Below are 16,759 nucleotides of genomic sequence, written 5' to 3'. Positions count from 1 at the left end.
TTTGAACCTTTTAATTAATCTGATGGAGGCGTGTGGCAAAACAAAACAAAACAAAAAACCATAGACTGCTTCCCAGCCAATGATCTACCTGCCTTTGGGTCAGGTGATGCCTACTTTTGGGAGTCAGCAACTTTTGAATGACTGCAGTTTGACTGAGTGTTAGAAGTTGCCTACTTATACTCCTAGCCTGGATATAATCACCTGTGGAGTAAGTGTTCCCAGTTAGAGCTAAGAGCTGAGTCCCTCCTACCCCAGGCTTATTTGCAAAAGGGAGGTAGCTTTTGGTTAGTTGTTGCTTGCTGGTGCTGCCATTCAGCACCCAGGTTTCTAGTTTCCCCTGGTAGTCTGGTGACTCCTCATCTACACAGTGCACTTTCCATAATACGGGCAGCATGTATTGGGTCTAAAGCAAAGATATTATTCATTAGTTAATTTTTAGTGCTGAGAATCTAACCCAGAGCCTCACCCACAATAGGCTGGCACTCCACCACCAAGCAACAATCCTATAAGACTTCTGACTCTGGGCCGGAAGAATTAGCCACGACAGGCGGATCTCTGTGCATTTGAGGCCAGCCTGGTCTACATGTGAGTTCCAGGACAGCCAATGCTAAGTAATGAGATCCTGTCTGGAAAAGCAAACAATGATGTGTTTGTCATAATTGTAGACAATGGGACTATTGCTCCTCTCCAGCTGCAGTGCAGCCTGTGATGGTTCTGTTCACTGTGTGCAGTGTGGAGAAGCAGCTTCCAGGGCATGCTTCATCCTAACTCTACAAACCAGCTTTGCTTCCACAACAAATGACACAGCTCCAAAGAGGTAGATGAAGGAAGTGCATGTTTCTGACATGCCAAAGCAAGCACCACCTTTCTTCATAGACAACTTTTGTAGATTTTGCTGTTCATTTGGAAAATTCAGTGTTACTAAACATGGCAGAGAATTTCTTTCATATAAATTCTGTAAGTGTTCCTTAAATTATCTATGTTCAAGAACCAGTTTTTTTTTTCTCTAAATCTCTCATAGATTAATAAGTGGTCTGCTGTGTCTGAGCAGTTTCCAGCTTATGCTGCATGTTCAATTTGCCACTCAGGTTACTCAGCACCCAAACGTGTTAAAACCTGCCCCACCACATGTGACCATTGAAAGTACACTCAGATAGCAGGACAAAGCAGACTGTTGAAAAGATTTTTGACCTGATAGTCTCATTGCCAGTACTTACCTTGATAAAGCCTGTCTTAGTTACTGTTCTATTGCCATGACAAAGTAATAGGATCAAGGCAACTTAGGAAAGAAAGCATTTAATTGGGACTCACAGTTCTAGAAAGTTAGAGTTGGGGGACTATCATTACAGGGAGCATGGCACAGTGCTGGAGCAGTAGCTAAGAGCTTACATCTGATACGAAAGTGTGAGGTAGAGGGAGAGAAAACTAACTGGAATGACAAGGGCTTCTGAAACCTCAAAGTCCATCCCTATTGACACACCTCCCCAACAAGACCAGACCTCCCAATTCTTCCCAAACAGTTCCACCTTTTGAGGTCCACATATTCTTTTGAATTTATGAACCTATAGGGGCCATTCTCATTCAAACCAGCTCAAAAACTGTTGAAGAACCTTCTGTGCAGCTGTCTTAGGTTTCTATTGCCGTGATAAAACAGCACAACCAAAAACAAGTTGGGGAGGAAAGAGTTTATTAGTTTACAATTCCACAGCACAGTCGATCTCCGTGAGAAGTCAGGGCAGGAACTAAACAGGACAGGAACCTACATGAAGGAGCTGATGCGGAAGCCCTGAAGAAGTGTTGTGTGCTCGGCTTGTTTCCTTACACCACCTAGGATCCCCACCAGTGAGCTGGGCCCACTCACATCAATAGTAAATCAAGAAAATGCAGTACAGATTTACCAGAGATCTAGAGGGATATTTTCTCAATTGAGAATCCCAAATGACTCTAGCTTGCATCAAGGTGACATAAAAGACATAAAAGGAGGAAAAGGAGGAGAAGGAGGAGGAGGAGGAGGAGGGAAGAAGAAGAAGAAGAAGAAGAAGAAGAAGAAGAAGAAGAAGAAGAAGAAGAAGAAGAAGAAGAACAAGAACAAGAACAAGAACAAGAAGAAGAAGAAGGAAGAAGAAAAAGAAGAAGAATTGCCAAGCAATGGTGGTACACGACTTTAATCCCCCTGGCACTCAGGGGGCAGAGGCGTTCGAGACCAGCCTGGTCTACAAGAGCTAGTTCCAGGACAGCCTTCAAAGCCATAGAGAAACACTATCTTCAAAAACCAAAAACCAAAACAAAACAAAAAGAAAAAATGGGGAACCAAGATATGTATTCACTGATTTTGTTTGTATGTGGTGTAAGAGATGGAGTTTGTTGTTATAGAGGTAAGAGTTTTGCTATGTAGCCAAGACTGGCCTCAAACTCATCAGTCCTCCTACAGCTTTGTGCATGCTGGGAGTCTAGGCATGTACAACCATGCCAGGCTTGAGAATATAATCTTTAAGCAATTGCTGGAAGAAATCACATTTGCTAGCACACACATCTGTTCTCATTTTGAAAGTGTCTGGATAAGACTTTAGAGGGTTAGCTTATGCCAGGGTGGCTCCGCCTTTGACAGTTGTGACTTAACAGCACGGAGTGGAGGGGGGATAGTCAATTGCACCTGTGATCTACAGGTGATGTATTAATGTTACAGTATCTCTCAACTACCAAGGAAAATTCTGAGATCCAATCCTAAAAGCACACTGTAAATTTGTGCTCTTTGTACACAGAAGAATTTGTGGGGTTTGGTTTTTTTTTTTTTGTTTTTGGAGACAGGGTTTCTCTGTGGCGTTGGAGGCTTTCCTGGAACTTGCTCTTGTAAAACAGGTTGGGCTCGAACTCACAGAGATCTGCCTGCCTCTGCCTCCAGAGTGCTGGGACTAAAGGCGTGTGACATGCTCCAAACTCCATAGGCTCCAAAGCTACACAGAGAAACCCTGTCTCGAAAAAACCAAAACAAAACAAAACAAAAAAACAAAAAAACCTTATTACTTGTAAGTAAGAGGTTCCTATGACTTTATCTCCAGAGGCCCAGGTAGCAGCCTTCCCACTGTCCAGAACTGTATTTTCCCTCTATGCAACTTGAACATGCCAAATGGAGGTGCCTGTCTAGATGTTTTCTTTACCAATCTTGTCTGCTACTGTAGAAGGTTCTAAAGTTTAGAGGAAGAGGGTGGGAGTTGGTATTTAAAGACAGAATGACTTGGAAATCAGAGCTGGCTCTGCTGACTCAGTTTCTCCTTCAGTTCTTCAATCAGCGAGATATTGTTTACAAATAATACAAAGAAAGAAGCTTAAGGCATTGACACGACTTTGTAATAGCTTTCAAATTCATTTCTGGTTTTTAAAATCTATGAGAAAGTCAGACCTAGTGGCAAAAGTCTGTCATCTAACTATTCCTAAGGGCGTTGGTGGTGCACGCCTTTAATCCAAGCACTCGGGAGGCAGAGGCAGGCAGATCTCTGTGAGTTCAAGCTCAGCCTGGTCTGCAGAGCTAGTGCCAGGACAACCTCCCAAAGCAATACAGAGAAACCCTGTGTGGAAAAAAGAAAAAAGAAAGAAAAAAAACCCATAGGATCCAAACCTCAGCATATTTATAGAATGGTTTTACATATTACACACACACACACACACACACACACACACACACACACACACACACACACACATTTATCTTAAGAAAGCTAAAAACAAAACACTCAAAAACCCACAAAGAACCACAAGAAACATGGTGACCTATAATCTCAGTACTTGGGAGGCTGAGTCAAAAAGATCTAAGCAGGTTCATGTTCAGCCTGGGCTACATAGTTTCAGGTCATTCTGGGCTGCAGAGTGAAACCCTTGTTTCAAACAAAGCAAAACAAAACAGAAAGAGAGGCATCTGACTACATCTGAATTTATTTCTGTGAAAACAATCATCTTTAGTAATATATATTTGTGAAATTTTCTATGGAGTGTGTGTAGGACAGCGGTAGATGGTAGATGCCGGGGAGTTTAATTTCAGTCTCTCTCCAGGAGCTATTTTGGCTACATCAGCTGGCAGTCAGCCCCCAGGATCCCAGGAACTCGCTATGAGGACCAATCTGGCCTCTATCTTGAGAGGTCCTTTGGCTTCTGCTTCCCAAGTGCCGGGTTTTCCGGGCAGGCCCCACCAGGCTTTGCTCTTTAGTTCCGTTGGTGACGATACTTAAGAACGTTACAGATTGGCGGCAAATGTCAAGTAGGGCTTAATGCGCCTAGACTGTAGAGCTGAGGAGCACTGATTAACCAGGTCCTGAACACCTAGAGCTGGTCTTGAGAAGTCGCCGAAAAGTTGGATTTGTTTTCAATCTTCACTCGGCAAACGGGGAGAGGAGGTAGGTGGAAAGGGATCTCAGAAAGGGAAAGCACCAGAGACAAGACAACCATATCTGGTCTCGTTCCTCTGATTACGAAGACACCGAAGTCGCTCCGTTTCCTCTGTGAGGAACTCCCAGGCAACCTGGAAAGCCCCAGCCAGAACCGAGCTTCACCGTAAGGCAACTCCAGGGCAGCCAGGAGGCGGGGCGGTCTGTTGCTCCCGCCCCTTTTCCTCCGAATTCCGACAGCGATTGGTCGAGAGCCGCGGAGAGCTGCTAATCCGGGGCGGGGCTCGGGCAGGCGGCTCCGCCATCTTGTGCCGTGCGAGTGGTCTGGACGTTCCGGGCGGTTCCACTGGTCGCAGGCCTCCGGACAGGGTCAGGTTGGAGCCGGGAGGCGGCGGGAGCAGCGGCGGCGGGGGCAGGATGAGCGCGGAGGCGGCGGACCGGGAGGCGGCCACCTCCAGCCGGCCCTGCACCCCGCCGCAGACCTGCTGGTTCGAGTTCCTGCTGGAGGAGTCGCTGTTGGAGAAGCATCTGCGCAAAGCCTGCCCGGGTAAGCGGGCTCCTGCGGGCGGACGGACGGGCGGGCGGGCGTGGTCCGCGGCCCCGCTGCTCAGGTTCCCCGGCGGCTGCGGCCTGGCAGGCGCTGCCGAGCCCAGCTGGACTGTGCCCAGGCCGCAGGCGTCGCCGCCGAGCGTCTGAGAAGCGCTCCAGACAAAGGCCTTCTCGTCTGCCACGGTCCTTACTGCGTGGGGCGCCGACACCTGCCACTGGGGGGGCCGTGTCGCCGGAGTCGCAGGGCCCGGGGGCTGACTCCGTGAGGGACAGCGGGAGAAACTAGCTGCCCCGCGCTGCGAAGCTTGGAGCCAGCCCCAGCCTTAGGTTCTTGTGTACTTCACTGTTGGACCCCCGAATTAAAATAAAATCCCCGAGAGCAGGAACTGCTGTGCAATCGCCAGGTGGCTGTTGTGTAGGGATACCAATGCTTGCATGAATGTTACTGGGCAAGGACCATGGTATTTTCCTATTTCCAGGCATTTCTGAAAATGTAGAGTAAGCTGTAGTTTGCTCAGTTCTAATCCAAATTTGGCCTTACTTGTAGGCGACTACTTTGTGAAAACTTGGCATCATTAGGTAGGCAGGTTTTTTTGTTTTTGTTGTTGTTTGTTTGTTTTGTTTTTTGTTTTTTCGAGACAGGGTTTCTCTGTATTGCATTGGAGCCTATCCTGGCACTCGCTCTGGAGACCAGGCTGGCCTCGAACTCACAGAGATCCGCCTGCCTCTGTCTCCCAAGCGCTGGGATTAAAGGCGTGTGCCAGCAACGCCAGCCTAGGCAGGCAGTTTTCTCAGGTGTATCTTAATGCTTTTAGCACCTTCTTATTTAGGGCTCTTGTTTAGGGTTTGCAGGGTGGTGCCAAGCCACTGTACTTAGTTAGCTCTTTATATCACCTTACTTAATGACATCTTCATAATTCGTGATGTAAATGGCATTAGCCTCTACTTTTTATTGTGGGAAACATGGCAGAGACATACTAAATAAAAGACCCCTAGTCGTCAAAACAACAGTTCTGCAGCCTGCTTTCTTTCCTTTAATTAGCACTGGTCCTGTGGTGGACTGGGAACCTGTAATGGTTAGTTCTACCCTGTGAAATGCTTTGTTCTGAACTAATTTTTTTTTTTTTTGCTCCCTTCCTCCTGGAGCTAACTCCCTCTAGTACTGGGAATTGAATTCAGGCTGATTGCATATCAGGCAAGGTGGCAACCACTGAGCTGTAACTGTCTATTTTACCACTTTTTCAGATGTTGCCCCCCCCATGTGTCATGTTCTTAGTCAGTGTGCCTGAATAGTTGTTTGTATTCCTTGTAGTTAAAAAAAAAGTATAGTACAGTGAATCCTTTTTTTTTTTTTTTTCCCTCGAGACAGGGTTTCTCTGTGTAGCTCTGTCTGGCCTGTAGACCAGGCTGGCATTGAGATCCTCCTGCCTTTTCAGGCTACAAAAGAGTAAAGGTGCACCCACCCCCAGTGACTCCTTTACATATTTATAATGCAAACTAAGAATTTTATTTCCTTTAAATCCTAGATCCAGCTCCAGTTCAGCTTATAGTTCAGTTTTTGGAGCAGGCTTCCAAACCTTCAGTTAATGAGCAGAACCAAGTACAGCCTCCACCTGATAACAAGAGAAACCGAATCCTAAAGCTTCTTGCTCTTAAGGTTGCTGCACATTTGAAGTGGGATTTAGACATATTGGAGAAAAGGTATGAAAGTTTAAATGGCATTCCTTTTGGACACTATTTAGATACCTTTGTTTCTGTCTATATGCTCTTGTCTTTCTGATAGTGACAAAATATTCAAGCCTTTTAAAAAAGGTATAAGAAAGTATTTAAAACATGACATGTGTGTAGTTGCAGCATCTTGAATCTGGACAGTAGATTCACGAAAGCCCCGAGTTTAGAGACCAGACAGAACAACACAGGGTTATTCAAACCATCCAGCCCCAAACAAAGCAGGGACTGCAGGATCATTTGGTAAACCACCCTTTAAAGTTTAAACTTTTCCAATCAGTAAAGAGGAGACACTCCCCTCCCTCTTACTGAAAATTGAAGTCAGGACCTCAGGCATCCTAGCCAAGGTTTTACTTCTAGGCTGTAGACTAGACAGTCTAGCTGGAGCTAATTACCACTTTAGGTGCTGTAACAGGAGAAAATCCAGACTTCAAGTGCTTAAATGTTTCAGCAAACCTAATATAAGGTGACAATGAGTACAAGTTAGTGATGGATATGACATATGATTTACTATTGAGTGATTTGGTTAATTTTTTTGGTCAGCAGTCAGTCATTCCTTTCCCAAAACTGTTAACAATACTATTTGTATGGGCATTCATTTCCTTAAAAGCAAATACTTTCAAAGCTGTGGTTAGAAAGTTATTTGTTTTTATCCTTTCATTAAAAAAAAAAAGAAACCCTGAAGAATTTAGAAGACAAAAGTAACATTGTAATATTTGTACTTGTTTGCCCAGTGTTTTAACTTGTTGACAGTGTCAGAGACTGAGCCTGAACCTCAGCAGTGCCAGGGTGCACTGCCACCAAGCCACCTGTCGACCCTTCCTCCATTTTTAGTACTTTTGTTTGGTTTAGAAAAAAATTAAAAAAAAATATTTTGGTTTTTCAAGACAGGGTTTCTCTATGTAACAGCCCTGGCTGGAACTCGCTTTGTAGACCAGGCTGACCTGGAACTCACAGAGATCCACCTGCCTCTGCCCCCCTGGGATTAAAGGCGTGCAGCAGCAGCAGCAGCAGCAGCAGCAGCAGCAGCAGCACCACCACCACCACCACCACCACCACCGCCACCGCCACCACCACCCAGCCTTTTTATTTATTTTAATTAATGTATTTATTTTATTTATATGGATGTTTTGCCAGCATGTATATCTGTGTACCACATATGTGCCTGGTGCCCTTGGAATCAGAAAAGGGCTTCAGATCCCCTGGGATTAGAGTTACAGACAATTGTGAGCTACCATGTGGGTGCTGGGAGCCAAACCTGGGGCCTCTGTAAGAGTAGCCAGTGCTCTTAAAACCATTGAGCCATCTCTCTAGCCCCTGTTGCCAGTTTTTCACCCTTGTAAACTATAAAGTTTTAATGTTTTTGTCTGAGCAGGAGTTTACTGTGTAGCAGCCCAGGCTGTCTTCAGATTCTCTGGTCTCTGCCTTGCAGTTGGGTGTCACCATACCCAGCATCTGAGAGTTTATACTTTAGTCAGCATAACATTTCAAAAACACTTTAGCCCACCATATGTTCTTCAGCATTAAATATAATTTTTTAAAAAGTAAAATGATTAGTTTAATTTTTGGTTGTTTGAGACCCAGGTTGGTCTCAAGCTCTATAGTGGAAGATGGCCTTCGGCTCCTGATAGCTTGCTTCTACCTTCCAAGTGTTGGGAAGATGTGTTCATGCCTGGCTTCTAGACTTTTTTTTTTTTTTTTTTTTTGTTTGTTGAGACAGGGTTTCTCTGAGGCTTTGGAGGCTGTTCTGGAACTAGCTCTTGTAGACCAGGCTGGTCTCGAACTCACAGAGATCCGCCTGCCTCTGCCTCCCGAGCGCTGGCATTAAAGGCGTGGGCCACCAACGCCCAGCTTAGACTTTTTAATCTATTAGTACATTAATAGACTACAAAAGACATTATCTATTCATGGTAATGTATGGAGTGTTAAGGCACACATGACTTATATGAAACAGTTGGAAAATTGAACACCTGCTGGATTTTTCTGGTGCTAGGAATTGAATCCATGATCTCATGCCTGCTGGACAAGTAAGCTGCCATTGGCTATACCAGGCAGAAACTAATTGGTTGTTTGATGATAATCAAATGTAAATTATTGCTTTTTCTTTTTTGGGGGTAGGGTGGGGTGGGGTGATAAAGTGGTGTTGAGAAAAGGTCTCCCTCTGTAGAGCAGGCTGTCCTCAAACTCAGAGACCCTCATGCCTCTGCCTCCAGAGTGCTGGGAAATTAAATTATTTCTCTGTGAAATTAAACTGTCATTTTGTTGAGAATTGACTTTTTGCAGGTATGGTGGTATACACCTGTTAAGCCAACACCTTGGAGGCTGAGACAGGAGCCTGCTGCCAGTTTGAAGCCAGCCTGGGTTGCTATGCAAACCTCAATTTGAAAAAAGGAAAGTTAAATGTTTTAGATATAATCTGCAATCTATAATTTGGGAAGGAGGTAAGAGTAAAAATAAAAGAATACTGGTCTTTAGTTGAATAGTTAAAGGTACATGATAAGTGCTCATTAGTGATTTTCCACTTTGGTATTGTGTAAGTCCACTTAAAAAGTCTTGGAATCCACCAGGTAGTTCTTCAGATTCTCTCATAGTGGGGTTTGTGTTCTGTGACTTGTGCAGCTAATGTGCGGATATGCAACTTTGCTCCTCTTCAGCCTGTCTGTGCCGGTGTTGAACATGCTGCTTAACGAGCTGCTATGTATCAGTAAAGTCCCAGCAGGGACCAAGCATGTGGACATGGATCTGGCAGCCCTCCCCCCAACCACTGCCATGGCCATCCTCCTCTACAACAGATGGTGAGAAGCCTCCTGTCCTTGCATACTGACTTTCTGGTCATGCTTTTCAGGGTGTCCTTTTGCTCCGGGGATCTCTCTAGGCATCTTTGGAACTGTGAGTCTGGAGGTGGACAGACTTTATTTATGGCTATGTAGGTGAAAAGCATGCTGCTGAAACTCTATGAAATCTAACATTTGTTAAATTATTGTATTATGATTTAACTGACTTTTTTATTGTTATCCTATCTTTTCTTTAGGGCAATTAGGACAATTGTTCAAAGTAGTTTTCCTGTCAAACAGTCAAAACCTGGACCCCCTCAACTAAATGTGTAAGTTGGCTAACATACACTTACTTGGGACATTTTTCATTGTAATTATAGATTGCTGTCTAAGCTTTTAGCTCATATTACAGAGTAGTGGAGCAGAGGGAGGACAGAAGGCCTCCACAGAGGTTTGAAGGAGCTGTGGGTTGGTGAAATGGCTATGAAGATTTTTTTTTTATCTAATTGTCTTTAATGTGCATTAGTTTTGTACCTGGGGAAATTATTTTAATATTTATGAGTGTTAACAGTACAAAGTTCAGCCAGGCGTTGGTGGCACATGCCTTTAATCCCAACACTCGGGAGGTAGAGGCAGGTGGATCTCTGTGAGTTCAAGGCCAGCCTGGACTCCAGAGCGAGTGCCAGGATAGGCTCCAAAAGTCACACAGAGAAAACCTGTCTCGAAAAACAAAAAACAAAACAAAACAAAAAAGACAGTACAAAGTTCATGACAAAGGCTTGGTTAAATGTGGAGTTTTAAACCTACTTTATAAATTCTGTGTGGCAGCTTATCACACTTGGGAGCTAGACTCCATGGTGACTGAATATAAGTGAAATTTGCTTACATACACTTAAAAAGAGTATAGACTTACTTGTGGCACAGGTTTGAATGGTTAGCTGAATTCTTTGTACTGGTACATTGTAGGAAGCTCTTTCAGGGCAAATGGTTCACTTCATGAGCCAGGATGCCAAGGAAGAAAGGATGGAACAGGGGCTAATACTTACTTCTGGGGGCACACCTCAGTGTTGTACCCACCTTCCACTTACCTCACTTCCCAGAGGTCAACAGCATATCCCAGAAATACCATATGAGGAGCAAACCTTTAACAAACCTCTTGAGGAAACTGACAATATTCAAGGAATGGCAACATGTTAGGACATAAAAACAACACACTTCTTTGTAATATAACATATTCTCTTATCACGTTTTTTTTTTTTTTTTTTTTTTTTGTGTGTGTGTGTGTGTGTGTGTGTGTGTGTGTATTTTTAGTAGGATCTTACTATTTAGTTCTACTTGACTTGAAACTCAATAATATAGGCCAGGCAGGCTGGTCTTGAATTCACAGAGATCCCCCTGTCTCTGCTTTCTGAGTGCTAGGATTAAAGGCTAGTGCCGCCATGCTTAGTTTCTATATCTATTTTTTTTAAAAAAAGATTTAATTTTGTTTTCTGCTGCTGAGTGTTTTGCCAACACATATGTAATTGTACCTTGTGCATGCCTCATACCTTAGGCCAGAAGGTCTGGATCTCTTGGAACTTGAATTATAGTAGGTTGTGAGCCACCATGTGGGTGCTGGGAAGAGCAGCCAGTGCTTCTACCCACGGTGCCATCTCTCCATCCCACCTCTGTGGCTCTTCTTTAAATAAGTGAATTTTCTGGGTGAGGGTGGTGCATGCCTTTAATCCCAGCACTCTGAAGGCAAAGGCAGGTGGATCTCTGAGTTTGAGGCAAACCAGGTCTACAGAGAGAGTTCCAGGATATCCAAGACTGTTTCACAGAGAAGCCCTGTCTGGAAAAAACAAAAACAAAAAAGATTTTGTTGTCAATAAGCTTTATTACTCTTTTTTTTTTTTTTTTTTTATCCTTCACCTTTCTTCTTTTTCTTCCTTTTCCTCCTCCTGTTCTCCAGCAGGATCAGATAGAATTCAAGGTAGCTTCAGAACTCAATTTTGTAGCTTGATTGTTCCCAATCCTCCTGTCTCCACTGCTCAAATGTTGGGATTATAGGTGTGTGTTATACTTAGCTAGTTTTTCCCCCCTAAATATTATGTATACAGTGTTCTATTTGCATACATGCTTGCATGCCAGAAGAAGGCATCAGCTCTTCTAGATGGCTGTGAGCCACCATGTGGTTGCTAGGAATTGAACTCAGGACCTCTGGAAGAGCAGGCAGTGCTCATATATATATGAGCACACACACACACACACACACACACACACACACACACACACACACATATTTGAATTACAAGCAATATTGAATTACATGACGATCCCAGTTCCCTTCTCCCTCCCTTCCTCCTCTACCACCCCCCCACTAAAATCCTACCTGTCATATGTCCTTTCTTCTAATCTACACCTGACTCAAAATTTTTGCTTCCTCATGACCTCTGCATCCTTCCTTTTCTTCCCTTCTCACTTTCGTAACTTCCTCCCGTCTCTTCCCATGTTCTCAATTTGCTTAGGGGATGGTGACCCTTTCCCCTTCTCCAGGGGACAAAGTTTCTCTCTTTTAGGGTATTTCTTGTTTACTAGTATCTCTGATAGTGTAGATTGTAGGATGGTAATCCCTTACTTTATGTCTAAAATCCACATATGAGTGAGTACATATCATGTTTGTCTTTTTGTGATTAGGTTACCTCGCTCAGAATGGTTTCTTCGAGTTCCATCCATTTTCCTGCAAATTTCAAGATTCCACTTTTTTTTCTGCTGAGTAGTACTCCATTGTGTAAATGTACCACATTTTCTCTGTCCACTCTTCATTTGAGAGTCATCTAGGCTGCTTCCAGTGTCTGGCTATTACAAATAATGCTGCTATGAACATGGTTGAACAGATGTCCTTGTTGTATGAATGTGCTTCTTTGGGGTACATGCTTAGGAGTGGAATTGCTGGATCTTGTGGTAGACTTGATTCCCATTTTCTTGAGGAGTCGCCATACTGATTTCCAAAGTGGCTGTACAAGTTGGCACTCCCACCAGCAGTGGAGGAGTGTTCCTCTTTCTCCACATCCTCTCCAGCATAAACTGTCATTGGTGTTTTTGATTTTAGCCATTCTGACAGGAATAAGATGGTATCTCAGAGTTGTTTTGATTTGCATTTCACTGATGACTAAGGATGTTGAACACTTTTTTATGTGTCTTTCAGCCATTTTAGATTCCTCTATTGAGAATTGTCTATTTAGTTCTGTACCCCATTTTTTAATTGGATTGTTTGGTGTTTTGGAGACTAGCTTCTTGAGTTCTTTGTATATTTTGGAGATCAGTCCTCTGTCAGATGTGGAGTTGGTGAATATCTTTTCCCAGTCTGTGGGCTGTCGTTTTGTCTTGCTGACTGTGTCCTTTGCCTTACAGAAGCCTCTCAGCTTCAGGAGGTCCCATTTATTAATTGTTGATCTCAGTGTCTGTGCTACTGGTGTTATGTTCAGGAAGCAGTCTCCTGTACCAATTAATTCAAGGGTATTTCCCACTTTATCTTCTAGTAGGTTCAGTGTGGCTGGGTTTATGTTGAGGTCTTTGATCCATTTGGACTTAAATTTTGTGCAGGGCAAAAGGCTTGGGTCTATCTGTAGTCTTCTACATGTTTGCATCCAGTTATGCGAGCACCATTTGTTGAAGATGTTCTCTTTGTTCCAGCGTATATATTTGGATTGTAAGTCAAAAATCAGGTGTTTGTAGGTGTGTGGGTTAATCTCAGGGTTTTCAAGTCTATTCCATTGGTCTACCTGTCTATTTTTGTCACGCAGTTCTCTTAACCACTGAGCTATCGCTTCAGCCCTACTTAGCTGGGTTTAATCCAAAATAAAATATGATGTAAAGCAATTGAGAAGGTCCTGGTAAATTAATGATCATCATAATAATATGTGCTTTCATTTGTTTAAACAAACAAAAAAATAAACTTAACATACTTTAAAAATAATAGTCTTAAATTTAGACTTTTACAGACTTGCCTTGAGAGTTGTATTTCATCGATCTTGAATCATTTCTCTTTTAGCATGAATCAAATGCAACAGGAAAAAGAATTAACAGAAAACATATTGAAAGTGGTGAGTATTGGCAGTGTCTACAGTTAGGTGTAGAGATACATCTTTTAATCTTAGTTTTGTGAGTGTTATAAAGGTCCAAGCACAGTGGTGGTGGTTTATTTGCTGTAAGCATGTAAATAAGGTGCGTGCGTGCGTGCGTGCGTGCGTGTTTTGCTTTTATGAGACAGTCTTGTGCAGTCTGCTTGGCCTTAAGTTTTCCATGTAGCGAAGATGTCTCTAATTCTTTATCTTCCTACTTCTGCCTCACAAGTGTTAGGATTACAGACATTTGTTACCATTACTTGACCTAAATTGTACATTTTTCAACACTGTTGGTACAGTACTTTATCGTCCTTTTGTTAATACTTGATGATATTTGATTTTGTTTTATTTTTTAATTTATTTATTTGTATTTTATGTACATTGGCATTTTGCCCACATATATGTCTGTCCGTGTGAGGGTATCGGATCCTTTGGAACAGGAGTTACGGATAGCTGTGAGTTGCCATGTGGGTGCTGGGAATTGAACCTGGGTCCTCTGGAAGAGCAGCCAATGCTCTTAACCGCTGAGCCATCTCTCCAGCCCAACTTCATGATATTTTAACAGACATTGTTCAAGTCATGTTAATATGCTTGGCTAACATTGTTAAAGACATGATTTTTAGTGGGACTGGGAGATGGGGTGGCTTAGTTGGTAAAGTGCTTGCTATTTAAGCAAAGAACTTGAGTGTGGTCCTTAGCACCCATATAAAATCCAGATGAATCAGTGTGCTTGCCTATAACCCCACCACTGGAGAAATGGAGACAGAAGGATTCCTGGGCCTTACTGTACTGGCCAGTTTATCTACCAGGGCTTGTGAGCTCTAGTTTTAGTGATTGACTCATCATCAGAAACTAAGATGAAGAATAATTGAGAGAGATTCCAACATCACCTCTTGGCATTGACAGTCATACATACAGAGCCAAGTATGGTTATGTACACTGAGTGGAGGTGGAGGGCTGAAGATCTGGAATTCAAGGTCATCTTCAAGTATGTAGCAGGTTTGAGGCTACCCTGGGCTACATGAGACCTTGTCAACAAAATAGGGCTGGGGATATAGGTAAGTTGATAGAGTGGCCTGCACAAAGCCTGGGTTTGATCCCTGCAACTGCATAAACTGGTAGTGGTATAAGTCTTGCACTGGGGAGGTAAAATCATGAGAATCAAAATTTCAAGTTCACCCTCAACTACTTAAGAAGGCCAACCCGGGCTGGAGAGCCTGTTAAAAATAGAAGAAACTAAGAAAATCTAAAAGTTGATTTTTAGGTGATATTATTATACTCTTTGTGTTTATTAAAAATTCATTGCACAGGGGCAGGGACTAGAAGAAGAGTGAGGGGAAATGGCCCTGGATTTAAAATAATACATAATTAAAAAATTCACAGCTGGGCGTTGGTGGCGCACGCCTTTAATCCCAGCACTCGGGAGGCAGAGGCAGGTGGATCTCTGAGTTTGAGGCCAGCCTGGTCTCCAGAGAGAGTGACAGGATAGGCTCCAAAGCTACACAGAGAAACCTTGTCTCGAAAAACCAAAAAAAAAAAAAAAAAAAAAAAAAAAAAAAATTCACAGCAGTTTCTTTGAAAAACAGAATACTGTCAGAAAATTATAGCATATCTCTAATGTGTTTGCTGGGATGTAGCCCAAGGCCTACTCATGCTAGGCAGTGCTGTGCCTATGTTACCCCATAGGGTTTTTTTTTATGATTCTTACATTTTTATTATTTTTCATTTGTTTGTGTGTGTATGTCTGTCTGTCTGTGTCTGTGTGTGCACGAGTGCAATTGTCTGCAAGAAGCCAGAGGTGTCAGATTCCCATGGAGCTGAAGTTACAGGTGGTTGTATGCCCCCATATGTAGGTTCTGGGACTTAAACTCGAAGTCCACTGGAAGAGTAATACATGCTTTTAACTGCTCAGCCAGCTCTCCAGCACCCATATTTATTTTTTAATCTTCTCAATATAAAAGAAATGGGAGATTACCTATAAATTATATATGATCTCTGTAAGTATGTAACACCTACAGTATTCTGAAGAAGGTTAGCTGTAAGTATGGAGAACTGAGATAAAAGAAAAAAATCCTACCCATGTGAAACAAATATACAGGAGGGTTTGTAATATTTTGAATAGAGAAGAAAAAGCCTGTGTCGTTTATTGTCCTTATGTAGTGTCTAGTAACATGACTTTTCACAGTGAAGTATACAAATATCCATTGCATAAATTAAAGTGAAATAGTGCAAATTTTTCCTATATTTTGTTTCTAACTTTACAAAGGAACATACTCTATATTTTAATATTTAAGATTCTTAACACAACAAATAATTGTTCCTGTTGAAATGTCTCCTATTTTAGCATATGAAACTACTAAGTATTCTGTAAAATTTTTTTGGTTATCATAATCAATTTCTGTTGTTGCATTTTCATTTGTTTATTGAATTTTGTAGCTAAAAGAACAAGCTGGTGATTCTATTTTGGTCCTGGAAGCAGCCTTGAAACTAAACAAGGATCTGTATGTTCACACTATGAGAACTCTAGACTTACTGGCAATGGAACCAGGCATGGTGAATGGTGAAACTGACACTTCTACAGCCGGGTTGAAAATCAAAACTGAAGAGATGCAATGCCAGGTATTTCCTTCATTATTTATTGGAAATTGCATGTAAGACCTTGATGTTTTAGTTAGATGTATTTTTACCTTTGTTTCTGTGATTTAGATTAGAGTTCCTTTTTAAAAAAAAAAAGAATGAAAGAAACATGTTCATTAATATAAAGGGTTGGCCTGGAACTTGCTTTTCTTTTGATCAGGACTTGCCTTGAACTTGTGACTCTCTTGCATCAGCTTCCTCAGTGCTGGGGTGATTGGCATATTCTACCATATATAATCTATATAAAAACTGCTAAGCAATTTGGTGTTTTGTTTGGTTATTTCAGGTGTGTTATGATTTAGGTGCAGTGTACTTCCAGCAAGGCTCTACAAATTCAGCTGTCTATGAAAATGCCAGAGAGAAGTTTTTTAGGACTAAAGAACTAATTGCAGAGGTAAGTACAGTCATAACCAATACATAATACAGGTCCCTTAAAGACCTGTAGGGTTTTTGGCTTTAAGTTTTCTAAGGAAAAGCTGTGTTCGTACTAGAGTGTAACTTGTTTGGTTTTTAAGACAATTTCACTGTGTGTCTCTGTTTTGCCTGATACAGTGTAGACAAGGCTGGCCCTAGTGCTGGGATGAGT

The 16,759-nt window shown here is 42.4% G+C and overlaps 1 protein-coding gene across 1 annotated transcript in view; it reads left to right on the top strand.

The window, feature by feature from the left end:
• Positions 1-4,653: 4,653 nt before the first annotated feature.
• The window catches only part of Ints8 (integrator complex subunit 8), a 50,460-nt gene continuing 38,354 nt past the window's right edge, over positions 4,654-16,759 (top strand). The window contains exons 1-7 of the mRNA XM_027403500.2: positions 4,654-4,926; positions 6,455-6,629; positions 9,311-9,451; positions 9,688-9,759; positions 13,464-13,515; positions 15,973-16,155; positions 16,460-16,567. Of these exons, the coding sequence (XP_027259301.1) occupies positions 4,797-4,926; positions 6,455-6,629; positions 9,311-9,451; positions 9,688-9,759; positions 13,464-13,515; positions 15,973-16,155; positions 16,460-16,567 (861 nt within the window). The 5' untranslated portion in view covers positions 4,654-4,796. The remainder of the gene's footprint in view (positions 4,927-6,454; positions 6,630-9,310; positions 9,452-9,687; positions 9,760-13,463; positions 13,516-15,972; positions 16,156-16,459; positions 16,568-16,759) is intronic.

Source organism: Cricetulus griseus, chromosome 2, assembly GCF_003668045.3.
Source record: "Cricetulus griseus strain 17A/GY chromosome 2, alternate assembly CriGri-PICRH-1.0, whole genome shotgun sequence".
Taxonomy (NCBI): domain Eukaryota; kingdom Metazoa; phylum Chordata; class Mammalia; order Rodentia; family Cricetidae; genus Cricetulus; species Cricetulus griseus.
The sequence above is the reverse complement of the archived record's forward strand: the minus strand, read 5'-3'. Positions and strand labels throughout refer to the sequence as shown.